The sequence below is a fragment of the Psammomys obesus genome, unplaced genomic scaffold, assembly GCF_907164565.1.
Source record: "Psammomys obesus unplaced genomic scaffold, mPsaObe1.curated_primary_1811, whole genome shotgun sequence".
NCBI lineage: Eukaryota > Metazoa > Chordata > Mammalia > Rodentia > Muridae > Psammomys > Psammomys obesus.
In genome coordinates this window covers 13901313-13929120 of record NW_026591598.1, presented here as the reverse complement: position 1 = coordinate 13929120, position 27808 = coordinate 13901313, and the positions used below count along the sequence as shown (strand labels likewise).

Below are 27808 nucleotides of genomic sequence, written 5' to 3'. Positions count from 1 at the left end.
TGGGTCCACCCGGCAAGGAAGCCAGGCCTGCACAAGCTTGCTTTTACCCCTTTTGCCCCGGAGGCCTCTATCTTGAACCTGCAGGTGACTTCAGGCTCCTGAGAAACCCCAAGTCAGAAGCCATCCAAGGAAACCACGCCCAAATTCTTGACTCAGAAACTCAGATAATAAGTCTTAATTGTTTGAAGCCATAAAACTAGGGAGTTATACCCAGTTCTAGATGGGTAGGGAGAGTTAGGGGACAGAACCCAGGTGTTTTTATAGCCCAAGAAACCAAGTCAGTCTCTCCATCTTTGAATTTGGACTCATCTGCAAAACTTGTTTTGACTAGTGAATCATTATAAACAAACCACAGAAGCAGAGGGTTAAAAAGTTCCTGTGTGGCCAGGTGGTAGTGAGTGATCCAGGCCTTTAATCCCAGCACTCCGGAGGTAGAGGCAGGTGGATCTCTGAATTCAGGCCAGCCTGGTCTACAGAGCAAGTTCCAGGACAGCCAAGGTTACACAGAGAAACCCAGTCTCGAACAAACAAACTAACAAAAATGCCTGTGCTCAGCCAGGTGTGGTAGTGTATTCCTAAAACCTCAGTACTCAGATGGTGGAGGGAAGAGGATTGAGTCAAAGAGAACAGCCTGGACTCTCTAGTGAGAGAGCCTGTCTCTAAATAAACAAATACCCATCAAAATACAAAACAAGCCAATACGGTGTTCAAGAAGTAGAAGTACTTGCTGCCAACATGATGGCTGGGGTAGATCCCCAGGACCTCAGTAGTGGAACGGACTCCTGCAAGTGTCTTCTGACCTCTACAGTTGTACATACACACAATTTTTAAAAATGTGCTTGTGTTGTGATCCCGGGAATGTGGTGACTGTCATCTCTAGAGGATGATTCAGAACATGGCTTTTCTGGAAGGACATTACATCCAAAGACCTTCTAGGTCTGTGTGCTCTGGCCGGAATACAAACAGACCTTTAATCCGGGAGGCAGAGACAAACATCTGAGTCAAAGGTCAGCCTGGGCTAGAGCAAGTTTCAGGTAAAGTGAAGCTTAGCTCCAGGCATGGTGGTACATGCCTTTAATCCCAAACCGTGAAGTTTATAGAAGGAAGCACCCATGTTTAAAATCGATGACTAAAGGAAGGCACAGTGGTACATGCCTGTAATCCTAGCACTGTGGGAGGCAAAGGCAAGCAGATCTCTGTGAGTTCAAGGCCAGCCAGGTCTACAAAGTGAGTCCACAAAGTGGGACTACACGGAGAAACCCTATCTCTGGGGGGGAGAGGGGGGAGAAAGTGATGTCTATTGACTGGCAGAAACAGTGACGAACCAGAGAAAGACTTGATAGACTAGGATACGCCCAACTCTCAGGAGAAGAGAGAGGAAAGGGAAGCTTCTTAAGAGAGAGAGAGAGAGAGAGAGAGAGAGAGAGGAGACAGTTTTTACCTGGAGGTTAATAGAGAAACAGGTTGTAGAGAGAACACAGGTGAAAACTGAATGAGCCAGAGAATGAGAAGGAGCCAGTAGATTAAAGGAGATTGCTTAAATTAGTTTGAGGCCAAGGAGAGCAATTCAGAGACTGAGCAAAAAAGCCAGATTGAATCAGTTAGCTGGGAGAGGAGTTTCAGCCAGCCTAGAGCTCAGTAAGAACAAGAAAGTATGGGCTTATTAAGCAGTAAGTCTCAGAGTCTGAAAACATTCTAGGCCTGCGTTAGACTGTATGAAGGCTAGGAGCTTCCAGGACTAGCGCTAGGTTAGCAGACAGAGCAGTAAGCCTCCCAGACAACAACCGAATTAGGAGAATAAAAATTTCTTATACAATCATCTTGTATCTAAGCTTAGGTACCTCTGCGAGTGCCATGGGCCTCCATCACCCCAGATGACAGCCAGTGTGACTAGACTTTTAGCCCGGGAGAGAGCTACCTGGCGAATCACAGACTGATGGGAGAGAGGACACCTGTTTAAGGCTACCATTTTGGGTGAGTTTTCCTGCCCCTAGGGTAATTGATTCAACCCAACGACTTTTGTGTGTCCTGCCTTTCTCTCCTCTAGGGCATTCTGGGAGGATGTATTTCAGGATAACTATCAAATGAGTGAAAAGCCAGGCCACTTCCTAAGTTTGTCTGGACTTGGACAGCTTACCTTCACCTCTTTCAGCCTCTGTTTTCATCATCTTCAAGTTGGAGATCACCTTAAGTTACGGCCCCTCCCTTAAAGTTCAGGGGAGCTGGGTCAAGTGTTTGCTACACAGAGGGAGGAGCCTAGTTCGGATCCCAAACACCCATGTAGAGCTGAATGTGGGGACATGTGTTTGTGAGCCCAGTGCTAGGGCTGTTCCTAGGGTTGGTGGGGGTCAGGATTCTCCAGAGAGCCACTGGCCAGCCTGACTTTCTGAAACAGTGTACTTCAATGAGAGACCCTGAGGGGGGGGGGGGGGGGGGAAGGGTGGGGGGAGTGCTAGAGAAATGGCCCAGCAGTTAACGCCATGCTGCTCCTCTGGAGGACCCAAGCGCGTGTCCCAGCACCGTTAACAGGCGGCTCACAACTACCTGTTACCGCAGCTCCGAGGGATCTGATGCTCTCCTCCATCCTCTCCATCCTTTCCAGGCACCTGCGCTCATGTGTACATATGTAACCCCCCCTACACACGCACAGAAATCCCCATCCCAGACACGGTTTCTCCGTGTAGCCTTGGCTGTCTTGGACTCACTTTGTAGATGGGCCCGCCTTGAATTCACAGAGATCTGCCTGCCTCTGCCTCCTTGAGTGCCGGGATTAAGAGTGTGTGACATCAGTTCACACTATGAACGCCATTCCATGTGAGCACGAAACTCAAAATGGAAACAAAGGGTCCCTGAAGTATCATGGGAAGGCAACCTGAGGGTCAGACGGTTAAGTCCCTTGCCCAAGACCACATTTCTAGTAAGTCGTAGTGTTTGGAGTTATGGCTGGTAACTAACAATTGAAAACAACCCGAGTCAGCCAAAACTGCACTGAGTTGTCTGTTTTGGTTTGGATTTGAGACAGGGTCTTTCTATATGCCCAGGATGGCTTTGAGTGTGAAATCCTCCTGCATCAGCCTCTCCAATGCTGAGTTTCCAGCAAAACCCACAACACCCATGGTTAGCCCCGGCTGTCCTGGAGCTCACTCTGTAGACCAGGCTGGCCTCAAACTCTGACATCTACCTGCCTCTGCTTCCTGAGTGCCCGGATGAAAGGTGGGCATCTCCACCACCCTACATGTTGAGTTCTTAAATCACATTCTTCCACCTTCTATTCTCAGTGACTACTGAACAGATAGTTATCCTGCCCACAGAACGGATGAGGAAAAGGCCTCAGGGTAGGAAAAAATAGCTTTTTCCTAGTGTCACCCTGTCAGCGGCAGACCCAGCACCTATAGATGACTCATAGCCAAGAAAGCACGAGGACAGAGTTCAAATCCCCAGCAGTCGCGTCAAAGTCGTGTCCCAGGTACACGGCAATCCCAGCTTTGGAGGGTGCAGCCCAGAAGTTTGCTGACCATTTAGCCTGAGGTTCAGTGGAAGACTGCATCAAAAAATAAGACGTTCCTGAACACGATGGCCCACGCCTTTAATCCCAACACTCAAAAGGAAGAAGCAGGTGGATCTCTGTTGAGTTTTTTAGGCCGGCTTTAATCTACACAGTGATTTTTAGGGTAGCCAGACTAGATTTAAAAAAAAAAAAAGGCAAGTGTCCTCCTCTGACGTCCTCAGGCACACACACACATGCACTCACTCACACCAGACTTGGTGGTGCATGCCTTCAATCCCCGAATTTGGAATTTGGAGGGAGGAGGACTGGGAGGAGTTCATTTGAGGTCAGGCTGGGCTATATTAGAACCTATCAAAACATGGAAGGGAAAGGGGGGGTGGGGAAGAAGAGAGAGAAGGAAAAGAGGTGGGAGAAAGTAGTGAGTAGACAGAGGTGGGTAAGAGGGACTGGGCGAGAAGAGAGAGGAGGCAAGCTTTGCTCGCCTGTCAGCCCGGCCTTATCCACCACACCCGAAAGGTGGCTGCTGGGGAAGAAAGCGCCCGCTTTGATCCGGGAGAGGAGGATTCGCGTCCTTGCCGCGCGTCCCTCTCGGACGCCAAGGCGTCCCCAGCCCTTCAGTTTCCACGCCTGAAAGATCACGCTTGGGCTCGACCGCCAGCGTCCAGCTCCGTGGGCGGAGGTCCAACGCCGCTCCCTCCCGGCCCCGCCCTCCGGCCCTGGCGCGCACGCGCCGTGCAGGGGCGCCTTTTACGACGCCTGAGTCGCGGCGCTTGGCGGCGGGCGCGGAGCCGTGCGAGCTCCGCTGGAGCGGCGGCGCCGGGGGAGTCGCGGACGGGCGGGCGAGCGCCGTCGCCATGTCGCACGGCCACAGTCACGGCGGGGGCGGCTGTCGCTGCGCCGCCGAACGCGAGGAGCCGCCGGAGCAGCGCGGCCTGGCCTACGGGCTCTACCTTCGCATTGACCTGGAGCGACTGCAGTGCCTCAACGAGAGCCGCGAGGGCAGCGGCCGCGGCGTCTTCAAGCCGTGGGAGGAGCGGACCGACCGCTCCAAGGTGGGCGGCCCGGGTGGGCCCGGAGCCGCGGGGCCTCGGAGGGTAGACAGACAGGGAAACTGAGGCCCAGAGGAGCAAGGTGGGCGCTTTGCCTTGGTTCCGAGAGGCGGCGAGGGCCGGTGAGGCAGGAGAGCAGACAGGACTGCTGCCTCCCCCTCTTGACCATGGTTCACACGGCTGTCCGACGGCATCATCACCTGGCCCAGGGTCGCGATCCAACCTGGAGCCCAGACCCCTTGGAGAGCTATGTGAAGACTCCCTGGAAGGCTACACATAAGCACTGGTCTTTGAATTCGCAGCCCGGAGCAGCCCTCAGTAGAATCCGTCTAGTTCAGAGGGTCTGTGGTGCTTAGAACATTGAGACCCATTAGCTCCAGGCTATTAGGACCCCGGGGCCGGGGTGGTGGGGCAGGTCCATTTACAGCGCATCTCAGTGTGTAGAACAGGGAAGCCAGATGCCTGAAATTGTAGGCGCTCAGCAGTTACCTGTTGCTTTCTCCCCTGCCCCCCAGTTTGTTGAAAGTGATGCTGACGAAGAGCTTCTGTTTAATATTCCGTAAGTACCTCCTTGGGGCTTGCCTCAGGCGAACCAGGCTTTTCCCAGTTGTCTCTTCCGATGGCTTCATTCACTGGCTGTGTCAAGAGTGCACATCTAGTTCGAGAAATGGGATCAATTACGCTGGTGGGTTTGAGGAAGAAAGTATCGTAGGTTTTTGTTTGTTTGTTTGTTTGTTTGTTTGTTTTTTGTGACTGGAAACGGATGCATTTGTTGAATTAATCATCGAGGAATGGACGTAAATTTCTTAGAGGTTGTGGAGTGACAGGATCTTTGAAATGACTACAAGTGACAGATAAGTAAACCGAGCTAAGAAAGGGAAGGGACCCGCTCTGGGTCACACAGCTGCTTGAGATTCGGTCCCAGGTAGACAGCCTTCTCTTTTGCGTTCTGGCAGATTTACTGGCAACGTCAAGCTCAAGGGCATCATCATCATGGGAGAGGACGATGACTCACACCCCTCTGAGATGAGACTGTGAGTAGCAAGGCCCTCCTCAAAGTCCCCTTTGCCTTTTTGTGCTAACATTTTATTCCAGGGGTGGGGAGATGGCTCGGTGGGTAAGAGTGCTTTCTGTACAAACACAAGGGTCAGAGTTCAAATCCCCAGCACCCAAGTAAAAAAAAAATCAGGTCAGCTTAGCTCCAAGTTCAGAGAGAGAGAGATCCTGTGTCAAGGGGATAAGGTAAAGAGTGATAGAGGAGGGCCTCATGTCCACCCTGGCCTCTCTGTGCATGTGCCACACACGAACACGGACACGGATACACACAAATAGGTAGGTCAGGCTGGGTATGGCGGTGCGCCTGCTCTCACTGTGTAGCCCCAGCTGGCCTGGGACTCACAGAGCTCTGCCTTCTGGGATGGAAGCTGTGTGCTGCCCTGCCCGAGCTGCCTCTTTTGTGTTTTGTGGTGTTGGGGATGGAGCACCAGGCCTTGTAAGCACCAGGTAACTGCTCCGAGGCTGAACCTCCTCCCCAGCCCAGGGACTGATTAGATTAAACATCCTCAGGGCCAGCTGTTTGTCTTTCCCAAATGCTGACTTACCATTCATTCAGACAGCATAAAACAAATGCTAGTCGATGACTTTGCAGTTTCCTTAACCTAGCTGCAGATCCCGGATGTTTGCTGTGGCTGCTCTTATTGCATATAATTAACATCTTTTTCTTTTTGGTGTTTTATGACAGGGTTTTTCTGTGTAGCCTTGGCTGTCCTGGACTTGCTTTGTAGACCAGCCTAGCCTCAAATTCACCAAGATCTGCCTGCCTCTGCTTTCCTGAGCGCCGGGAAAAGGTGTGGGACACCTTGCCTGGCCACAATGACCTTTATGCTGTGATGCTGACATGGAATTGCTCCACCTGCATCTGTGGCCTCGTAGCAAAGTTCCATGATTTATTGTTACCACCCTAGGCAGTTCTCCCTAATGCAGAGTTTACCTTATTCTGGTGTTGCCTTTCTGAGAGAAAAGGGATCTGCTTTGTGAATTCTGCAGAAACACTGAGAAATGTGAAGACAGGGCAGGGAACATAGCTTGGTCAATAAAGTGCTTGCCTAGCAATCGCAGGGACCTGAGTTGCACCCGGGTGAAAATGGTGCTAGAGCGTACTTGTAGTAATCCCAGTGCTGGGAAATGGGGCTCCCTGGCCAGACATTCTCACCTAATTGCTGAACTCCAAGCCAATAAGAGACCCTGTCTCAAGGTGGATGGCATTCCCCAGGATCACATCCAACGTTGGTTGTCCTCTAGCTGCCACACAAGCACCCAGACATAAATTTACACACATACATTAAAAGAGTGGAGAGACGGCTCAGTGGTTAAGTATACTGGCTGCTTTTCCAGAAGACTGAGGTTCGGTTCCCAGCACCCACATAGTGGCTTACAACCATCTCTTTACTCCAGTTCCAGGGGATCTGACACCTTCTGCTGTCCCTGAGGGCCCCACATGCACAAATGAGGTGCACAGACATAGGTGCAGCCATTCACATACATAAAATGATAATAATTTTTAAAAAACTGAAGGGGCCAGAGAGAGCTGGTTCAGAGCTAAAGAGCATGTATGCTGTTGCAGAAGATCAGGATTTGATTCCCAGTACCCACATCAGGTGACTCACAGCTGCCCAAAACTACAGTTCCAGCGGATCCATCACCCCTGCATACACGTACGATACATATACATAAACTTACACAGGCATACACATACACACATAAATAACACATCTTGGGAAAACAATTAAGTGCAGTAGCACTATCTCATGCCTATAATCCTAGCACTTGGAAGGCTAAGGTTGGAGGATTGCTGAGAGTTTAAGGCCAGTGTAGTGAGCCCCAGGCCAGCCTGGGCTACAGAATACAAACAAAAGAAAACAAACAACGTTTGTTTTTTTTTTTTTTGGACAGGCTTTCTCTGTAGCCTTGGCTGTCCTGAACTCACTCTGTAGCCCATGCTGGCCTCAAGCTCACAGAGAATCGCCTGCCTCTGCCTCTTGGAGTGATGGGAACAAACAACATTTTGTAAAGTTTTAAAATAACAAAATTAGTTTGGGGCTAAGGTTGTAGTTCAGTGGTAGGGGATTTAGCATGCCTGAGGTCCCAGGGCCAGTTCCTACCACTCTTAGAGAGGACCAGAGTTCGATCCAGTACTCAGGTTGGACGGCTCACAATTATCTGTAACTCCAGCTCCAAGCTTTCAGGCTGGCCTCCTTCAGCACACATCCTGTGTGGCATTCAGTCAAACAGACACAGACAAATAAAAATAACGAATCTTTGAAAGCATATCTCTGTGTTGAATCATTTTAAGTAAAGTGGATGTTTGATCTGGTACATTTTGGATACTTAGTAACTGGGGAAGTTCACTTGGCTGTGGCTCTGGTCAAGCTGCTCTTTTCCTGTGGCTGTAGTTAAGAGTATGGTCTGTAGAGCAAGGTGAGTTCATTTTCACGCTGTAGCCTTGCTAGTTGCTCCTTGACTTCTGGGTACTGTGTATCTATGTGCTTTGATGTGTGTGTGCCTGAGGGTATGTAAATATGTTTGTGCACTGTGGTGTGTAGTAGCCATCAAGTGGGAACCTCAACTGAGAGCCCTTAACTGCTGAGACATCTCTCCAGCCCCATGGTTTTTACTTACTTGTTCATTTTTTTTCTGAGAGAAAGGCTTTCTACAGAGTCATGGCTGCCCCGGAATATAGAGATTTACCTGCCTCTCTCCCTCCTGTGTTCTCAGATTGAAGGTGTGAGCCACCATGTGCCTCACGCCTGGCAGGTTTTTTGTTATTTGTTTTTTGTTTTGTTTTTGAGACCAGGCCTCACTATACAAGCTGGTCCCTAACTGAGGGTGACCTTGAGCTATGCTCCTCCCATTTCTGCTTCCCAGGTATACTGCTATGTCTGAGAAGCGCCCCCCACCCCCAGCAGAGGACCAAACCCAGGGCCTTGTGCTTGCTAGGCAAGTGCTCTACCACTGAGCTAAATCCCCAACCCCAGCTTTTTTCTTTTTAAAGGCTTTTTTATTTGTTTTGTTTTTCCAGAAAGGGTTTTGTTTTTCTCTTTTTTCTTTTTTGTTTTTTTCAAGACAGGGTTTTTCTGTGTAGTTTCAAACCCATGGCCATCTTCCTGTGCCAGCGGCAGTCACCTGGTTCACTGGGCCTGGTCGTTAGGCATAGTTGTTCTAATGTGCCACAGGATGCGCACTAGAGGGTGGTCCTTCTCCCTGGCTGCACCCTGTGCTAGTTAACCATTCCTCCTGTGTTCACACCCCTCTCGGGCTCTAGAAATCACTTCTCTAGGCTCCACGGGGTCAACCTGCTTCCTTCTAGGTATATGCGTGAGCATGCAACATTTGTCCTTCTGTGTTCAGCTTATTTCACTTAATATAATATCCTCTAAGTTCATCTACATTGCATCAAATGACAGATTTTATTCTTTTTATAACTGAATAGCATCCCGTAGTGTCCTTACGTCACATTTTCTCAGCCCACTCGTCTGTTGATAGGATTGAGGTTCAGTCTTTGTCATGGCTATTGTGAATAGTGTCATAATAAGCAGCAGATGGCGGCAGGGGTGCCCGTCTCTCCCACACTTACTTCCTTTCCTTTGGGTTCACTCAGGGAAGTGTTAGAAACCCCTAGTTTACATTCCTATCTATAATGTTTGTGTATTCCCCAGTCTCTGCTCCCTCACCAGTATTTATTTCTTGTTTTTGTTTTTTGTTTTTTGTTTTTCTTTTTTTGTTTTTTTTTGGTAGTAGCCATTCGGAGCATGAGATGATAGGGCATGGTTTAGATTTGCATTTCCTTGGTTAGTGACTGAACATTTTCATATTCTTGTTGGCTTCTTGAATGTTTTCTTTATGGGGTTTTGAGACAGAGTCTTCCAGTAGAGCCCAGACTGACCTCAAACTGGGGATCTTCCCGGCTCCCAAGTGCTGGGATTACAAGTATATATTGTTGGGCTCAGCCTGTGTGTCTTTTGAGAAAAGTCTTTTCAGGTCCTTTGACTGTTGTTTAATCACATTATGTGCTCTTTTGCAGTTGAGTTGAGGTCCGTATGTATTCTGGACATCATTTACCCCTGTTGGAGTAGCTTGCGCGTACTTGTGTCATTCTGTAGGTTGAAACATGGATTTTTAACTACAGTGCTACACTGCCTCATAATGCTGCTCGTGAGTGCTCACTGTTATTATCCTGCTGTGGATCACTCTTAGAAACACTGGGAAGCAAACACTTGCTTTCTTCAATGACACACATGCTGCTGCAGTGAAAAGATAGCCTCTCCTTACGTGGTGTGTTAATCAAGTGCCCTGAATTGACGTGCAGTGAAAAGATAGCCTCTCCTTACGTGGGTGTGTTAATCAAGTGCCCTGAATTGACGTGCAGTGAAAAGATAGCCTCTCCTTACGTGGTGTGTTAATCAAGTGCCCTGAATTGATTGCAGCTAAGTCCTTCGGAGTTTGTTAGTTGCTTCTCTTGTTTTATTTTTGTTTTTGATATTTTCTTTACTGGCAGTTATACCTTACCTTTCTAAAGCCTGTAATGAGTTTGTCATCTTTTTGAAGCTGTACTCTTTTTGAAGCTGAAGCCCCCAATTGTAGATTTTAAGAAATATTGGCAGAAGAGTGGCACAGGCCTTTACTCTCAGCACTTGGAGGCAGAGGCAGGTGGATCTCTGAGTTCAGGGCCAGCTTGGGATACAGAATAGAGAGACCCTGTGTCTAAAAAAAATAAAAAAGGAAAAGAAATATAAATATGATGGTGTTTGGGGGACTTTTGGACACAAAACCTGATCTTATCTCTTAACTGTGTCTGATGTGTTTCTGCCAAAGTATGCATTTTCCATGCGTCAGCTGCTTTGTTACTTCCCGTGTCAGCATGCGCTGAATGTGCTGCGTCGACTCTTCTCCCTGCAGTCCCCGCTTGTGACCTAGCATCTCAAGCCACTTGAAGATGCCTCTGGACTGTGCTACGGTTCCTAGCTCTGTCCTTGCTTTTTTTCCTTCTTCTCCTTCTCTCTCTCCCTCCTTTCTCTTTCAGGGTGAGATCTTGCTGTGCTGCCTCTAGTAGCCCCAAATTAATTCTGCTCAAGCAATCCTCCAGCTTTGATCTCCTTGGTGGCCAGGGCTGCAGGCTTGTGCTGCCCTTTTAGCTTTGCCATTGGCCTAAGGATGTTTTTATGTAAATGCCAGTAAAACGCCATTTTGCTCCTAACTTTGATCTCCTTTTGATGGAACTGAGGCTAGTTGAGCAGTCAGTAGGAAGTTTACGGCCCTGAAAAATTTAATAATACATATGCCTTCACTTTTCCTCCCTTTTATCCCTCAGGTACAAGAACATTCCACAGATGTCGTTTGATGATACAGAAAGGGAGCCAGATCAGACCTTTAGTCTGAACCGAGATGTCACAGGAGAATTAGAGTATGCTACAAAGTAAGCACAGGACCTGTCCTTCACTCTCTGTATCTTGTCTTTCTTTATTTTGGAGACAGGGTCTTGATCTATAGCCCAGGCTGGCTTTGAACTCAGAACTGTATGTCTCCCCAGAGGACAGGATGCCCTGCCATGGCCTGTGCCATGCTTTTTCCTCACTTGCAGTGAGCATGCAGCCTATGAGCTTGCCTCTGTGTCTTGGTCAGCATCCTGTTCTTTGAGCACTGGAAATGAGTTAACAACAGAGGAAGTTTGCCCCTTGCCATGGCTGCTTTTGGCAGAGATCGGTGTACATCACAGACTTGTTAACCTGGAGGTATTGGGCAGTCCTGTGTGAGCAGCGAGTACGGCTTAAGAAAAGTGTTTGCCGAATTCCTCTGCAAAGTGGTGCTCATGGCAGACTCGGTTACCTGCGCCCACCTGGTCTCTTCCTTAGTGTTCTCTTCCTTAAGGGTGAAATCAACATGATAAACATGGCTTGGTCACACACCATTCCTGTTTCTTGAAGTTAGGAGCACTGGATATTCCTTTCTTGCCATATCTTCCTGGCTGGACTGGAATTGACATGTAGACCAGACTGCCGTTAAACTTGTAATCCTCCTGCCTCTGCTTTCTGGGTATGGTGCTGACCTGTGCCACGTGCCAGGTGTGTTGTTTATTCATCTCTGTCCTTACTGCCTGAGACAAGGCCTGGTAGGTGCTTGGTAAACGTTCGCCTGCTGCTCCAGAGGAAAGTGGGAGGAAGGATCAGGTGTCTGGTAATTGCTTTCAAGCTGGGGCTGAACTGTTGTCCCCCTGTGGCACACACCGCATGATAACCTGTGTCTTCTTTCTCGCTTCCTTTCCCATCCTCCAGAATTTCCCGGTTTTCAAATGTCTATCATCTTTCCATTCATATTTCAAAAAACTTTGGAGCAGATACCACAAAGATCTTTTATATTGGCCTGAGAGGAGAGTGGACTGAGGTAAGAGAGATTGATGAATGTGTATCTGCACAGCATGGGGCAGGAACTCCAGGGAAAGAGCATATAGGGTATTGGTTGCTCCGCCTGTTTATCATTTTTCTTTTTTTGTTTGTTTGTTTGCTTGAGACAGGCCCTCATTATGTAGCCCTGGCTGGCCTAGAACTCATTTTGTAGACCGGTCTTGCCTGAGTCTCAAAGAGCCTGAATGCATGGCTTTTCTTGATTTTATCGTACTTTCTTCATTGGATAGACTCTAAGCTTTTTATTCATGTATTTTCTGTATGTATTTGTATGTGCATGGGTATAGGGGTATGTGCTATGGTATGTGTAACTCAGAGGACAACTTATGGGAGTTACTTCTCTTTCCACCCTTGAAAACCTCTAGAACTTAGGTCGTCAGGTTTGGCAGCAGGCACCCTTACCTGCTCCCTTATTTTGCTGGCCCCCCTATAGGTGTTGTTAAGGGAATGGAAGTGATATAATTTATATCAGTTCACAGTTTGGAGGTTTCAAAGTTGTCTTGAGTGTTTTGCTACAGGGCTTCCTTGCTTAGCCCTCAGGAGGCCATGGGTTCACTTGTCGCAAACTCTTGACAGCCTCTTGTTCTGGGTACCAGAGATGAGACCATAAGTATCTTAGACAAGTTCCTGGTCTCACCTGGATTTTATCAAGGATTCTGCTGTGAATCTTTGACAGTGGGTAGTGGTCTCTGCTGGTTTCTCAAGATTAAAGATGTCAGCAGGGCGAGCTTCGGAGAGGGCATGTGGCAGAGAGGCTGGCTAAGGACTGCCGCATTGTGCTTGCTCTAGGAAAGGGTTCTTGGTTTGCCACCGACCTCACCTCTACCTTCCCTTGTAGCTTCGCCGTCATGAGGTGACCATCTGCAATTATGAAGCTTCAGCCAACCCAGCAGACCACCGGGTCCATCAGGTCACCCCACAGACACACTTCATTTCTTAAGGGCTAGCCGGGGCTCCCTCAGATGCGCTGCTAGCGAAGGTGTGCGACCACCTGCTGGGAAGGACTGGGAGGCTCCAGCAAGAGTTGCCTGCCACAGCCTTGGCCAGGCTCTGCCCTGGGGTTGCTGCAGGAACCTGGGCTGTGGAAACCACCTCACCACCAAGAGCAGTATGGGTGCCAAGGGACAGTCGTTCTGTAAGGCGCTGCAGAAACCGGGTCTTAGGCTTGGTGGCATCTGGCAGTCATGAATAATGCTAACTTTTCCAGTCAGTGTGGCCATGGGATTCCAGTGTCTTGTTGCTTGTGGCACGTTTTTTGTGTGATTTGCCTTTTTTTTTTTTTTTTTTTTTTTTTTTTTTAAAGGAAGCTTCCTCGGCTGCAGGAGTCCCTCTGAAACCCGAGTGTTGTGTCAGTGTTAGCCGCCAGGAGGGTCTCCAACTAGAAGCACGTGTTCCTGCTTGCTCCTCCTCCCTGTCACTGCGCAGCATTTGTGTCAGGATGCCTAGCTGGTATCATGTGTCACACACAGTGTCCCGAGATGGTGATGTTTGACTACTTGAGAGAGGTCTCTCTCACTGTCCAGCCAATCAGTTGGGAGAGCATGGAGTTATTTCTCTGTTTGGGTGGCCTGGTTGGGGTAAGATTGAGACTTAGTAAATCTTCTCCTTGGTGTTTACTCGCTTCTAACGTGTATTGTAAACCCAGTGCTCAAATCTGGAGACCCTGGTTTTTCTATTTGTGGCTTTTATTCACTGTGACTAATGAGCTTCTTAATAAATCCTTGCCAGACCTGATGTTTGTCTTTTCTTCTGTGCTTTTGGTAGTATTCTTAAATTTCACAGGGAACTGAATTGAACTTGTATCTTGTTTTCTTTTGATCTAGGTAGATCATACATGTCACAAATAAAGATTAGATCAGTTCTTCTAGGAGAGGTCCAGCTTAATTCTGTACAATGTGATAGAAACGTTTGTACCTTTGCATGTTGTAAAAAGGGTGCTGGGATAGGAACCCTAAGTTCCATTTCTCATGAGGGGGAAGTAACTTACAGAGTAACGTGTATAAAAACAAAGGAGAACATGGACTGCAGAGACATCGTTAGTTAAGAGCATTTGCTACTCTTCTCGAGGGCCTGAGTTCGCTTCTCAGCACCCACATGGTGGCTAAGAACTGAGACTAGTTCTACTTCCAAATGCTCTCTTCTGGCCTCTGCTGACATTTCATTCAAATGGTACGCAGTAAGACACATAAAACAATCTTAAACACAGGAGAGATTATTGAGGCATCAAAAGAAGTGAGGCTGAGGATTGTGAGAACAATTGCTGCAAGGTGAACAAAGGGCACCTGACAATCTGAGCGTTGGGAAGCGTTTGACACCCCCACTTTTTCACAAAGTAGGAAGAGTTGGTGAGGGGTGGATCCTGTCCTGGAAAATGCCTCTGAAGAATAGCCTGTCCTTGTCAAGAGGATCTTGAAAAAAGGCCTGCCACTCTAAGCCTTGTCAGGAACCAAAGTTCTGAAATGAACTAGAATTCAAATGGTTCTCCGTGCGTTCAGACTGTCCATTCAGCAACAGCCTGCTTGGTGTGGGACATTCTGAAGACTAGAAGGGCTAGTAGGTGGCCATGTAGCTCAGGGGTAGAGCACTTACCTAGCATGTACAAAGCCCTCGGTGGGGTTCCTAGCATCAAGATAAGGGCCACTTAACATTTTTGGATTAAGGGGAAAGTTAAAAACCTCAAAACAGAGCCATGAAGATGGCTCTGAGGGTCAGAGTGCTGCTCAAGACTGGCAATCTGAGCTAGGATTCCCAGAACCCAGCTTGAAAAGCCAGAGGCCACAGCACATGTCTGTAAAGTAGGCAGGATGGGGAGATTCCCCTGGAAGCACTCTGGCCAGCTTGACTAAAGTACACAATACAACAGCAAAACAGACTGCCTTAAAAACAGTTTGCTGGGCATGATAGCTCAGGCTTTTGTTCCTTCATTACCAGTCATTGGGAGGCAGAGACAGGCACATCTCTGAGTTTAAGGCTGGTCTGATCTGCATAGCAAGTTCTGAGGACTGATGGGTTTATTCTCTGACGTGAACAAAACATGTATACACGTACATGCAAAACACCCAACATGTCAAAACACTACCCCATCCATTCCACTAATATGTGCTTACACGTGGCACCTGGAACTGGGCCTACAGGTTTGAAGTGTCACTTGCCAAAGTGCCACAGTGGTTCATGTGATGTGTATGCAGGAGGAGCTGCATTTCATCCACAAACCAACCCAGCAGGATTCTGCGGGCAGTGGAGCCAGCTGGGCTGTTTTAGTCTATTTTTATCCCCCTTTTTTTAAATAAAAGCTGCTTCCAAGTCTTTGGCTTGCTGTGGTCCCTTGATCCCCATATTCCAAACTCCATCTCCATGACCTGTTGACTTAAATACAAGAACAAGCTGCTTGGCCTGGAGGGAAGTGTTTTTGTTGATCTTCCAAGCTTGTATTGCTTTGGGTTCACAGAAAACAACAACAACAAAAACTAGTGTAGGTTAAGCTGGAGGAATGAATCCTCAGCTACTGAGGGACCCCTGTGACTCATTTCCTGTTTGCCAAGTCCTGCAAGCTCTCTCAGGGATGCCGTCCTTCAGTTGAGCTTGTCTTTCAGCCTGGACTCCAAGCTCAATTTCCACTTCATCAGTGTGACTCAGTGGTGGCCAAATGTGAACCCTTTTGTTGTTAGCTCACAGATGGTGGCATTTTGTACACCCTGCAAAGCATTACTTGTCAAGGACAGTGTCAAGCCAACACGGCAGTAATGTTCAGTATCCTGATATGGCCTACATACTTTCTCAGGGCTCTTCTTCAAGTGGCTAAGGCCTCACACTGTGATTTTACAGTTTTCAAAGCAAGTTTACAGTGGCCTCATTGGAGCTTAACAGCAAAGTTATGAAATAGCAGGTGGTTATTATCATTTTATAGCTGAGGAAGCCGGTCAGGAAATGCAGATTACAGTGTAATCTTGAGGTTGCTGTTTATTTACTTTCTTTCCCTAGGCCTTATTTTCCTCATCTTTAAAGAGTGGAGGACCAGGCGATCAAAGGTCTTTTCAGGCCAGAGTGTGTGATTCCATCCGTGATCCTGTGAAACTGGAATAAGGCTTGAAAACCACTATGGAAGCCAGTTGTGGTGGCTCACGCCTGTAATCCCAGCACTCAGGGAGGCAGAAGCAGGTGGATCTCTGTGAGTTGGAGGTCAGTCTGGTCTACAAAGGGAGTCCGGGACAGCTAAGGCTACACAGAGAAACCCTGTCTCGAAAAAAATAAACAAAAAAGAAAAGCAGTATGGAGGACAAATAAGAAGAAAGATGAACAAGGAGAAAGATCTAAAGTACAACATGAGGCACGAAGCTAAAAGCATTCACCAGTTTTGTGAGGGAAGCCAATCTCTGAGATGTTAAAGCTCTCCACTGCAGTAACCATTTTACCACAGATGTATGCGAAACAATGGACTGGAGACAGAAGCAGTAATACGTATCTTAATAAAACAAAACAGCGGTGAATGCCCACGACCACACCTGGAAGTGTGCCCTGCTCCATGGGGATGGAGAGAATAGTGTGAGGAACGCCGTTCCTCCGGGACTCAGGTCCCCCAGGAGGGCTTGGTTGGCAGGGCATCTGGGAATCCCAGGTCATGTCAGAGGCTGTAGATGACAGAGTTGCATCACAGGGAGTGGTCCCACTGTGGGCAACATGGCAGCTCTTAGCCGGGAAACCTGGAACCACTTCCGGGTTCCGTAACGCTGTCCGGGCCAATTCCGGCAGCGAGATGGCTGGATTCCCGGGACTCGAACGGAAGTTCCGGCGGGGGCGGCCGAGGGGGAAGAGTCTGTGTCTGTGAGGGAGAAAGGGGAGAATCGCCCGGACGATCTCGGAAGCCCCTGGGAGTGAGGTACCCACCCTGGCGTGTCTCGGGGCGGCGGCGAGGGGTGGCCGGAGGGTGCTGTCCAGTCCTGGGACGGCCGGGCCGGGGGCTTGGCGCGTGGCGGGAGAGCGGCTGCGCGCTGGGCAGTGGGAGACCCCATTGTGGGGCGGAGGCTGCCCAGGGTCAATGCCCCCTCGTGGGCAGGCGCGAGCCCTGGGGCGTGGTAGCAAATGCCACTGTAGGGATGTAATGACCCCGGGTCAGAACCCAAGTTCCCACTGTGGAGAACGGGAGACGCCGGGTCATCCATTGGAGAGCGGGAGCCGGGTGGCGGTGGCAGGTGCAGAGCGAGTGCGAAGAGGAACCCGAGGGTCAGCGGTGTGGAAAGAGGCTGTGTGATCTTTCTACCGTGAGGAGGGCCAGTCGGGGTCAGAGCTGAAAGGAGGGAGCCCGCGAGAGGGCGGGGCGCCCTTAAGACACTTAAGAAGCAGGTATTGGAGGCTTCCGGAGTTTGGAGGATGCTAAGGATGGGGAGGGGCCAGCCAGCCTGATATTCTTTTGTGTTGGGAGTCCCAACACCTGTTCATTTGGGGACCCATTTGCAGTCAGTGACAGCAGCAACAGCAGGTAGCCCTGTGGAGGTGGGAAGGCTTGGAGCACCAGTTTGTGGTGGAAGAGGGTAAAAGGGAGTTGTTGGACTCCCATGGGACACAGTTGGCTTCTAGAGGCCCTGGGTCCTGAGCCAGAAACTGCTGTGAAAATTGGACAGGGGCTGGATAGGAGGGGAAGAGAGGAAGATGGAGAAGATGGGAGGTGGGTGGGATTGAAAGCCTGTTTCGGCATCTCTCCCTCCTTCGGCATTTCTCCCTCCTTCTGCATCTCTCTCCTTCGGCTCTCTCTAGGGGCAGAACTCAGGGAAAAGGAGTTCCAGGGGTTCTAGGAAAGGGATACCTGGGACCTTGGAAGGACGAAGTTAGCACTCAGAGGCTTAGAGGGGGAAGGCTGCAGGAAACGCCCTGCCTTCCCTTGCCCCCCCCCCCCCAACTTCCACACTTCCAACCCCTAAACCCTGTACTAGCCCATCTGTACCTTGCTCAGGCTCTGGGGTTGGGTCAGAACCAGACCGTGAGGATGGCTGCCCTTGCTTCTCAGCCTTGGGGTGGGGCCAACTTTCTTTTTTTCTTTCCTTTTAAAATATTTGTTTTTATTTTATGTGCATTGGTGTTTTGCTTGCATATATGTCTTTTTGAGGGTGTCGGATCACCTGGAGCAGGAGTTACAGACAGTTGTGAGCTGCCATATCACTGCTGGGAATTGAACCAGGGTCCTCTGGAAGGGCAGCCAGTGTTCTTCACTGCTGAGCCACCTCTCCAGTTCCCTGGGGCCAGCTCTCTACACCTCCGCCCCTGATTTCTTTCTGCCTGTATTTTTTCTCTGCTCAGAATCAAACCCTGGTAGAGGTGATGGCCTGGGTGGGCTGCTTCTTCTTCTGTAAATTATTCATTTTTATTTTATGCGCATTGGTGTTTCGGCTGCATGTATGTCTGTGAGGGTTTTATATCTTGGAGTTACAGACAGTTGTGAGCTGCCATGCAGGTGCTGGGAACTAAACCCAGGTCCTCTGGAAGAGCAGCCAGTGCTCTTAATGGCTGAGCCAGCACTCCAGGCCCTAGGAGGGCTTCTTAAACCAGGAGGCTTCTTTGGCGTGACCTTGCTCTTGACCTACCTACCACCTTCCCTTGTGCAGGCCCAGCCTGCAGGAAGCCCTGCAGTGTATGTGTGGTAACGCCATGTCTGTGCCCCTGCTCACCGACGCTGCCACCGTGTCTGGAGCTGAGCGGGAAACGGCCGCGGTAAGGGTGCACCAGGCAGTGGGTGGCAGCTGGCTGTAGGCAGTGTGGGAAACATGGAGGTGGCAAGTGGATAGCCTGAAGCTAGGAGGGTTAATAACTTGTTGGCTCCCACCTCTTTCCCCCAGGTCCAGGGGGCTCGGGGAGGGATGCGCTGGAGTTGGAGGATCTAAAGGGGGACCCTCCCCATCCCACTTCCAACTTTTTTTCCAGGTTATTTTTTTACATGGACTTGGAGACACGGGGTGAGTGAGCTGAGGGGTGGGTGCCCATTCGTCAGGGAGGGCTGGAGGGCCAGTGTCCTCTTGTTCCTTCCTACACTCTTCCACCCCACAGGCACAGCTGGGCTGCTGCCCTCTCCACCATCCGGCTTCCTCATGTCAAGTACATCTGTCCCCATGCGTGAGTGTCACTCCAGCTAGAGAGGGGCTGGGGGGGGGCAGGCGGCGTCCTCTAGTCCTAGGCCTGTTCCTTTTATCAGTTGCCTCCTGGGGCTTGGACTCAAAGCAGTCAGGCCACATACAGCCTTAGCTCCCTGGATCCCTAGGAATGGGCTCTGGTTCTGGCCTTCACCTCCAAAAGCTTCCTAGAGCCAAGAACTCCTAAAAGGAGCCTTTTTCAAGTACTCACCCCCTGAGCTGGACCCCATCACCGAGTGTTAGTCTCTGCTTCTCCATCGTTACTGCCGATGCCCCAAACACAGCTTCAGCCCCACGTGGCAGGTTGCCTGGAAACACTTGAAACACAGTCCCTGCCTGCCGGGAGGGGCCCCCAAGGGCAGCTCTGCCCATTCCCAGGCTCTCCTCTGATGCTTTCCCTCCTGAGACCTTCTGGTCACCCCTCCCCAGGCCCAGGATTCCTGTGACCCTCAACATGAAGATGGTGATGCCCTCCTGGTAAGCTTGGGGCAGGAATGAGATTGGAGCTGAAGTTGCTGCTGGCTCTGGCCAGGTCTTCTAAAAACTACCGCCTCTGCTTTGCCCAGGTTTGACCTGATGGGGCTGAGTCCAGACGCCCCGGAGGATGAAGCTGGCATCAAGAAGGCCGCAGAGAACAGTAAGGCCCCCGGCCCTCCCTCATCATTCCCTTCCCGGCTCCCCCTTCCCAAAGCACTGGGCAGTGCCCGCTGCTCCCTCAGGCCTCCAGCGGTTCCTCTACCCAGTCATGCCCTTCCCCCAGTCAAGGCTTTGATTGAACATGAGATGAAGAACGGGATCCCTGCCAATCGAATCGTCCTGGGTGGCTTTTCACAGGTGAGGAGGGTGTGAGAGGGAGGGCCTGAGTGTGTGTGTTGTCCCCTCCTGACCAAGTTATTCTCTTCTCCCCAGGGGGGTGCCCTGTCCCTCTATACAGCCCTTACTTGCCCCCACCCTCTGGCTGGCATCGTGGCATTGAGCTGTTGGCTGCCTCTGCATCGGAACTTCCCCCAAGTGAGTCTCTCCACAGGCCCCTCCTCTCCTGAAAGTCCCTGTGGCTTGGCACTGTGCTGCATGTGGCACTGACCTTGCCCTGGAAATTCTATCTGACCCACAGGCGGCCAATGGTAGTGCCAAGGACCTGGCCATCCTTCAGTGCCATGGGGAGATGGATCCCATGGTACCTGTTCGGTTTGGGGCCCTGACAGCTGAGAAGCTCCGGTCTGTTGTCACACCTGCCAGGGTCCAGTTCAAGACATACCCAGGTGTCATGCACAGCTCATGTCCTCAGGTCAGTGGGGATGGCCTGCTCCTATGCTCTCCCTCCTCCTTCCATCAGGGAACCTCACAATCTCCCTTTATCTCAGGAGATGGCAGCTGTAAAGGAATTTCTGGAGAAACTCCTGCCTCCGGTCTAAGTAGTTGCTGGCTCCCATTGTGGTCCCCCAGCTCACAGGGGACCCAGCAAGCAAGCACCGCACCATCTTGGATCTGAGCCGGTCGAGGCCCTGTCCCTTCTCTTCCCATCCTTATTCTCTTCCCACAGGCCTCTGGGGCAGGTGGCCGAGGCTGGCCAGGCCTTCCTGCTGACCTCGGCCATCTGGAAGTCAGCGGCAAGGGTGGGCTGCTTTCTTTTCCCACTTCCTCAGAGGCGGGCCCCAGCAGCAGTATTGGAGGGGCTGTAGGCAGCGGGAGAAAGGGGCCCAGCTGCTGACCCACTCAGGACCTCACTCACTAGCCCCGCTTTGGGCCCCCTCCTGCGACCTCAGGGTTTGGCCCATGGGGCCCTCATGGGCCCCCACCCCAGTGATTCTGCCCGGATAATCGTGTAACCTGCCTCACTGCAGCTGCTTCTCTGTCACGAATGTGTCCATGGCCCGGGGCCCTTGCTGCTGTGGGCTGCCTGCTCCTGGGCAGGCAGGTTGGTGAGGAGGTAGAATCCTCGGAAGCCCGTCCCCTCAGGGGGCTGGGCCCTGCCTCCCCATGGCTCTTCCTTGCTGGCCTGGAGCCTGCAAGGCTGGATTGAGGTTCAAGGGCCCCTACCCTCTGCTGTCTCACCCCCACTGTGTCCCCACTCTAGGGCCAGGGAGGCGGTGGGGGAAGAGTTGTGTCTTTGTCTTCTGTCTTTATGTGGTTTTGGGTGTTTTTCCTGTTTTGTCCTGGATTCCGATAAAATTAAAGAAACTGCTTCAACTCTCAGGCCTGCCTGATGTAGTCTAGAGCGACCGTCTGTGGGAATCTGCCCCAGGTTAAGAAAACGTTTTATTTTAAATAGTTTGCAAAGCTCAGTCATAGCAGTATAAGTTAGTGCCTTGGGGAGGCTGTGGTCCCAGACCTTCCCCCACATGCTCTGGGGGTCAAAGAAGCTCCTGGACCCTGGGGGAGATAGGTTAGAAAGACCCAGGCTCCTGCCTGGTCAGTGGAGCAAGAGGTCTCCTGCCTGGAGGGCTGAGCAGGCAGCTGGCATTTTGAGGTAGAGTGGCCTCAGCGTGGCCCCAGAGCTTAGGGTAACAGGGTCCTGTGGACGCTGTAAAACAGGAGCTGCTCTTCTCCTTTTCTGGTCCATGGTGAGGAGGTCCTCAGGCCTGTGCCCCAAAGCCTGAAGGGTTCTGCTTCTGCCAGCGCCATAAATCTTCACCTGTGCAGACGTGGATAGTCAGGGTTTGCCCAAGGACAGCCCAGACCAGTTGCCCTTAACGCCAGTTCCTCCCTCTAACAGGTTAGGCAGACACTCACACATCCTGTCCAGCCCCAAGGCTGCCGTCCATCCCAGCTCCTCGTGGGCCAGGCTGGGATTGGCGTAGCAGGCCGCCACGTCACCTTCCCGCCGAGCCACCACCGTGTACGGGATCTGCAAGGGATACTTAGCTGAACAGGCCCTGGGCCTCGGACCGCAAGAGCGAGCTCTGTCAGACACCTAGCACTGAAGTGCAGGGCGGCTGGAGAAGATGGGCGTGCCTGGTGCTGACTGCATGGGGGGACCCTACCTTCTTCCCGGAGGCCTTCTCCATGGCTTGGACCATCTGCAGGACAGAGTAGCCTGTGCCTGTGCCTAGGTTGTAGGTCTGCCCAGGAGAATGGGGTGTTAGGTGAGGTGTACCATTCTCCCCACATGCCGAATTTGCCCCGACCCCAACTCTTTCCCTCCCTGGCTTCTCAGCTCCCTACCCGGCAACCACATTGCTCCTTCAGCTTCTTCAAGGCTGCTATGTGGCCCTTCGCCAGATCCACCACATGGATGTAATCCCTCACACCTGCAGAGGAAGTGGTTACGTGGGAAGGTTGTCCCTGCGCAGGCCCCCTCCTTGTCCTGACTCCTAGGCTCACCTGTCCCATCCTCCGTGGCATAGTCATCACCAAAGACATTCAGGGCTTTCCGTCGCCCGATTGCCACCTAGGGCAGAGGTCAGGTCAGCTTCTTCAGGAGCCCTGGCACCAGTGGTACTGCGAGGCCCCCTGGGATTAGCCCCCCTACCTGGGAGACATAGGGCATGAGGTTGTTGGGGATGCCCTGGGGATCCTCGCCGATGCGGCCGGAGGCGTGGGCGCCTATGGGATTGAAGTATCGAAGCAGCACCGCATTCCAGGCCTGTGTGGTGCAGGTCAGACAGTGGGGCCGGGGCACTCAGTGAGTCCCGACTCGAACCACAGCTGTCCACCTCACCATGGCTGGCTGTGTTCCCTACCAATGAGCAAGGGGTGGCACCTGCGTGCCAGTTGCTGCGAGCTTGGGCAGAGTACTGCCACTTCTCAGCCTCTGTCTCCTTGTGAAAAGGGTGCCCAGGATCCCAGTCCTGGAACCAAGGGGGCCAGCGAATGCAGGGAAGGCTGGGGCAAGGGGTCCTCACCGTGTCTGCCCGGCACAGGTCCCGGATCATCTCCTCAATGAAGAACTTGGACTTGCCATAGGGGTTGGTGCAGCCCCCGGTGGGGTGGGCCTCGTCCAGAGGCAGGTACTGGGGGTTCCCGTACACGGTGGCTGAGCTGCTGAACACCAGATTCTTCACCCCGTGGGCCCTCATGATCTGGCCGGGGAGGGGAGGGTCAGTGGCCTGTGCCTCACCTCTAGAATTAGTCCCACTTGTTACTCCACCCTCGGAGGGTGGGGCTGGGGCAATGGCTCACTCAGTTCCAGAGAGAGAGAGAAACAGGCTAACAGGCTGGGAGGTAAAGAGAGGCATGTGTCCGAGAGTTCAGCTGGGTCCTCTGGGATTCTCCCACACAGGCCCTTACAGTGGCCGGCAAGCCAGACAGCCTGGGACCCTGCTGGGGGCTGTGTCGCCTTGTTCTTACCTCCAGAAGCTGGATGGTCCCTGTTAAGTTAACTCTGTAGTAATCCAGAGGCTTCTGCACCGACTCGCCCACAGCCTTGAGCCCAGCAAAGTGGATGACAGCCTTAAAGCTGTACTGCAGGGGAAAAGCCAGGGTCGTGGGAGGCTGTGCAGGTCTCGGAAGTGCTCCTACCTGCAGCTCCCCCTCCTCCCGTCTCTCTCTGAGACAGGGTCTGTCTGTAGCCCTGGCTGTCCTGGAACTTGCTATGTAGGCCATGCTGGCCCCAAACTCACAAACTCTGCCTGCCATGCTAGCACCCACCTTTTTAAAGAGGCGCTGTAGGGCTGCCTGGTCCAAGATGTCCATCTCCTCAAACTCCACAGAGCGGCCTGTCAGCTCCTGGACCCGTCGCAGGCTCTCAGGCATGGAGTCCCCTCCTGGTGGGGCATGCAGAGGCCATCAACATTAGAAAATGGGGTCCTGGGCTGGAGAGATGGCTCAGCGGTTAAGAGCACTGTCTGCTCTTCCAGAGGTCCCGAGTTCAACTCCCGGCAACGACATGGTGGCTCACAACCACCTATAATGGGATCTGATGCCCTCCTCAGTCATGCAGGCACACATGCAAATAAAGTACTCATATGTATAAATAAATAAATCTTTAACAAAAAAAAAAAAAAAAAAGGAAAGGAAATGGGGTCCTATATCCAACCACTCCAGAAAACACCCCACATCCCATCCAGCTCACTCACCACGAATGGCGTTATGGAAGTTGTCAATGACCACAGGCGAGTAGCCTGCTTCCAGCAGCTCCAGGACCGTGTGGCTGCCGATGTAGCCAGCCCCACCAGTGACAAGCACCTTCTCCCCCATGGCGCCTGGTGAGAAGACGGATTTTCAGAGGCGGCTGAGGCTGTCTGCACAGGGCCTGGTTCCCGCTGGAGGCTGGTCCCCAAACCTCATCTTGGAGGGTACGGGGGGGGGGGGGTGAGACCTAGCTTAAGGAGAGGCTTCGGAATCTGCTCTAGGTCTTCCTGGGTAACGATCACTTTCTAGCCTTTTCTAGCCTCAGGGGCTGACGCTTCCCTATCCTCTCTCCAGGCCACTGTGCACATTCCACTCGTTAGGAGGGCCCAGGGAAGGCGATTTAAAGGCCTGCCACCTGTATGTGTAGGAGTCAGACACACCTTAGTATCTAGTTAGTAGGGTGGGAAGATGGGACTTTTGAAGACCCCACCCTGCCCGCCTCCACGTCTGGAGAATGGGCAGTCCTGGGCAAAAGAGAGCAGGACTTCGGAATGGAATGCTGGGGTTTAAAAAAGGTGTCTCTCCATAGAAACTCAGGCCCTCTTCCAGGAGCAAAAGGTTCCTGGGTTTGGTCACGATCACCAGTGCCGTAGCAACTCTTCCCCTGGAAGGTCAGTTAGGAGGAAGCAGTAAATACACCAAATGGCTTCAAGGGTGGGGTCCTTTGCCAGAGAGGCTGAGCCTAGCTCCCAGGCTGCTGTACCAACAGCCCTGGAGTGGGTCGGCCTTCACTCCACCCTGTGGCAGCCAATAGCTCAGCTCTGGCCCAGCTGGGTCACTCCTGGCATGAAGCAACAGATCCCGCCCAACTTCCGGCAGCACCTAGCGGGGCCGGGTGTCGACGTGGATTTGGCTGCCGCTCAGATGCCAGGTGTACAGCCCCGCCCTGAGCAAACTGTTAGGCGGACAGAAAGGAAATCCACACACTGAGGCCTTTCATTCTCACGACCTGGCTTGCTGCCGTTTTCCCCCAGGCCGCCTCAAGTCTCCGCTGGGGTCATGCTGGCTGCCACCCACTGAACTGGGTGCCCACTGCATGCCAGGCGCGCTGCCCCGCACTTATGCGTTATTTCCCCCGTATCTCGATGAGGCAGGTGTTTCCACTAGCACTTGGTGCTCTCACTGGCATCTCCGAGCCTGCTCCTCGCTACTCCCCAATACTCCTCGCTGACGAAGCGGTGGCGGAAGGGCCCTGGAGGCAGAAAGGCTGCTCCGCTCCGGACTCGGGGTCACCTTGGTCAGCGGTCCCCTCCTCAGTTTTCCCAGTCTGTAAAACTGGAGGGGAGCGGATGCTGGGTCCCAAGAGTCCGGGCGCGGCCGAGCTTCGCGCCGGACTTTGGTCCTGGGCTGGGAGCGGGGAGCAGGGCCCCGAATGAATGGAACCGGGTGGCCCCCGCCACGGCCGCGGAAAACGCGGGCAGAAGGGGCGGGCCTGTCCCTGTCCCGAGCACGAACCCGACCCTCTCGGAACTCCCTCGCTCCCCGCCGACAGCAGGCCCTTCGGAGCCCTCTAAGCCCTTCGTTCTGCTCCCCGAACCTGCTGCGGATCCCGCGCTGACTCCAGGCGCCGCCTCCCGCGACAGGCGCGGCGGTCCCTTTAAGAGCTGACAGCCCAGCCTGACCCCGCCCCCTCCACGCCCTCCCGCAAACAGGACTCGGTTAGGCTGTACGGCGGCTCTGGAGGGGCAAATGGCCCGCACAGCCCCGAGGCGACCGAGCTGCGCGTTTCCATGCAGGGCGGAAACGAAGGGAGTGGACGCCATCCGGTGACCTGCGGGCTGCGGAGGAGAAGCAGGGTCTGGGCCGTGGCCTCCTCAACCCTGCAGGCTGCACCCCTCCACTGTGGGCTGCTGCTTTCCAAGTTTCCCCGCATCTGCCAAGCCCTTGGTCCGGCTGTAGACATCTGGCCAGGGATGCGACCTGGATCCAAGTCCGCTTTGGGAACAAACCTTTAAATTCGCTGTAGTAATTGCTGTGCCTATCACTGAGGCACCGCCTCCCTCCCCAAAAGGTGTGTCTGCCCCTGCCCTCCATATGACAACTCTAGACTCAGTTTTAACTGTTTAAAATAAGCGGGGCTGGAAGATGGCTCAGGCCACTCGCTGCTCCTGCAGAGGACCTGAGCCCTGTTCCCAGCACCCACTTACCGCCTATCACTCCACGGGATCCCGTGCCCTCTTCGGCCTCCATGGTCCATACCTGGAATTTTCTCACATATACATAAATAAAGAGTCTTTCCAGGTGGCACGGGCTAGCACTTGGGAGGCAGAAGCAGGAGGATTTCAGGGCAGGCCAGCTACAGATGAATGAGAACCTGCCTCAAAAAAAAAAAAAAAAAAAAAAAACAAAACTAAACAAAAACTGAAAAAGAGAAAGAGAGGAGCTGAAAAATAACGCACTAGTTAAGGGCACTTAGACTCTTCACAGCGACCTGTGGCTGCAGCTCCAGGGGATTTGCTCTTGCAGTCATCCCCACACATAATGCTGTGTTTTTGAGACAAGAGTTTCTCTGAGGGTAGCCCTGACTGTACTGGAACTGGCTGTGTAGACCAGCGTGGCCTGGAACTCAAAGACCTGCCTCTGGAGTTCTGAGGTTAAAGGCGTGTGCCCCACCCTCAACACCCCCCCCCCCTTTCTTTTAAGAAGGGGAGAAGCAGTTAAGAGCTGGTAAAGGTGAGGACCAGAGTTCTATTCTCGGCACCTAACCAGCATGGCTCACAGCTATCTGTACAGACAGCTGGTGATCCTCCACCCTCTCCTGGACTCCAACTCCTATATTTACTCTGTTTCTCTGTCTCTCTCTGTCTCTCTTTCACACACACACGCACACAGACAAAAACATACAAACATCCTATGTGTATACATAATTTTAAAAAACCTTAAAATAACTTTTTAAAGCCGGGTGTAATGCCACACACCTTTAATCCCAGCACTGGAGGCAGAGGCAGGCCCATCTCTGAGTCTGAGGCCAGCCTGGTCTGCAGACCAAGTCCCATGACAGCCAAGGCTGCACAGAGAAACCCTGTCTCAAATACAAAACAAAAAGAAAGAAAAAAAGAAACCTTGAATTTCTGGTCCTCCTGCCTCACCTCTTGAGTGATTATGGCATAGACACAGATTCTAATTCCTTGCCGAACTTTATTCTTTCAAGACTTTAAATAGGTTATTTAATTATTCTCAGCTCTTGGGTGTTCTGATTTCAAGTGTCTTGGTTTGGTTCTGTGTGTGTGTGTGTGTCTGTGTGTGACAAGGTTCCCCTGTGTGGCCCTGGCTGTCCTAGAACTCGATCTGTAGAGCAGGATGGCCTTCCCTCCTGAGAGCTGTTGTTAAGATGTGTACCATCCCCACCTGGCTCATTTCCAGTTTTACTGCCTGTAATGCCCCTCTTCCCATGGTTGCATTGTTGATTTGGTTTTTTTTTTTTTTTTTTTTTTAATAAGTTGCCTGTGATATATCTAGGTAGTCTTCTCTTTTCAAAAAAAAAAAAAAATTGTTACATTTAAATTATGTGTATGTGTATGCCTGCAAGTGTGCACTTGAGTATAGGTGCTAGAGGAAGCCTGAGGCAAGAGAGAGAGAGAGAGAAAAGAGAGAGAAAGAAAA

General features: G+C 51.7%; 3 protein-coding genes across 7 annotated transcripts; 2 read left to right on the top strand and 1 right to left on the bottom strand.

Moving 5' to 3' along the window:
• Positions 1-4246: 4246 nt before the first annotated feature.
• On the top strand, positions 4247-13748 carry Pithd1 (PITH domain containing 1). The gene is made up of 6 exons (XM_055611238.1): positions 4247-4560; positions 5073-5116; positions 5514-5591; positions 10925-11029; positions 11886-11994; positions 12853-13748. Exons 1-6 carry the CDS (start codon positions 4363-4365, stop codon positions 12952-12954), a joined length of 636 nt encoding a protein of 211 aa, XP_055467213.1. The 5' UTR covers positions 4247-4362; the 3' UTR covers positions 12955-13748.
• A 3019-nt stretch (positions 13749-16767) lies between these two features.
• Positions 16768-21328, top strand: Lypla2 (lysophospholipase 2). Its single transcript, XM_055610976.1, has 10 exons — positions 16768-16890; positions 18611-18716; positions 18927-18958; positions 19050-19115; positions 19562-19609; positions 19699-19769; positions 19893-19966; positions 20042-20143; positions 20247-20420; positions 20497-21328. Exons 2-10 carry the CDS (start codon positions 18639-18641, stop codon positions 20545-20547), a joined length of 696 nt encoding a protein of 231 aa, XP_055466951.1. The 5' UTR covers positions 16768-16890; positions 18611-18638; the 3' UTR covers positions 20548-21328.
• A 45-nt stretch (positions 21329-21373) lies between these two features.
• Positions 21374-25790, bottom strand: Gale (UDP-galactose-4-epimerase). Of its 5 annotated transcripts, XM_055610973.1 has the most exons (12): positions 25743-25759; positions 24586-24809; positions 24151-24276; positions 23723-23838; positions 23423-23536; positions 22978-23154; positions 22605-22718; positions 22457-22523; positions 22298-22383; positions 22117-22194; positions 21866-21980; positions 21374-21767 (listed from the first exon to the last, which is right to left on the bottom strand). In XM_055610973.1, exons 3-12 carry the CDS (start codon positions 24269-24271, stop codon positions 21709-21711), a joined length of 1047 nt encoding a protein of 348 aa, XP_055466948.1. In that variant the 5' UTR covers positions 24272-24276; positions 24586-24809; positions 25743-25759; the 3' UTR covers positions 21374-21708. The 5 variants fall into 5 exon arrangements, with proteins under 5 accessions (XP_055466948.1, XP_055466946.1, XP_055466950.1 ...); XM_055610971.1 differs by lacking the exon at positions 24586-24809 and having other exon boundaries at positions 25743-25790; XM_055610975.1 differs by lacking the exons at positions 24586-24809; positions 25743-25759 and adding an exon at positions 25661-25679.
• Positions 25791-27808: the final 2018 nt, after the last annotated feature.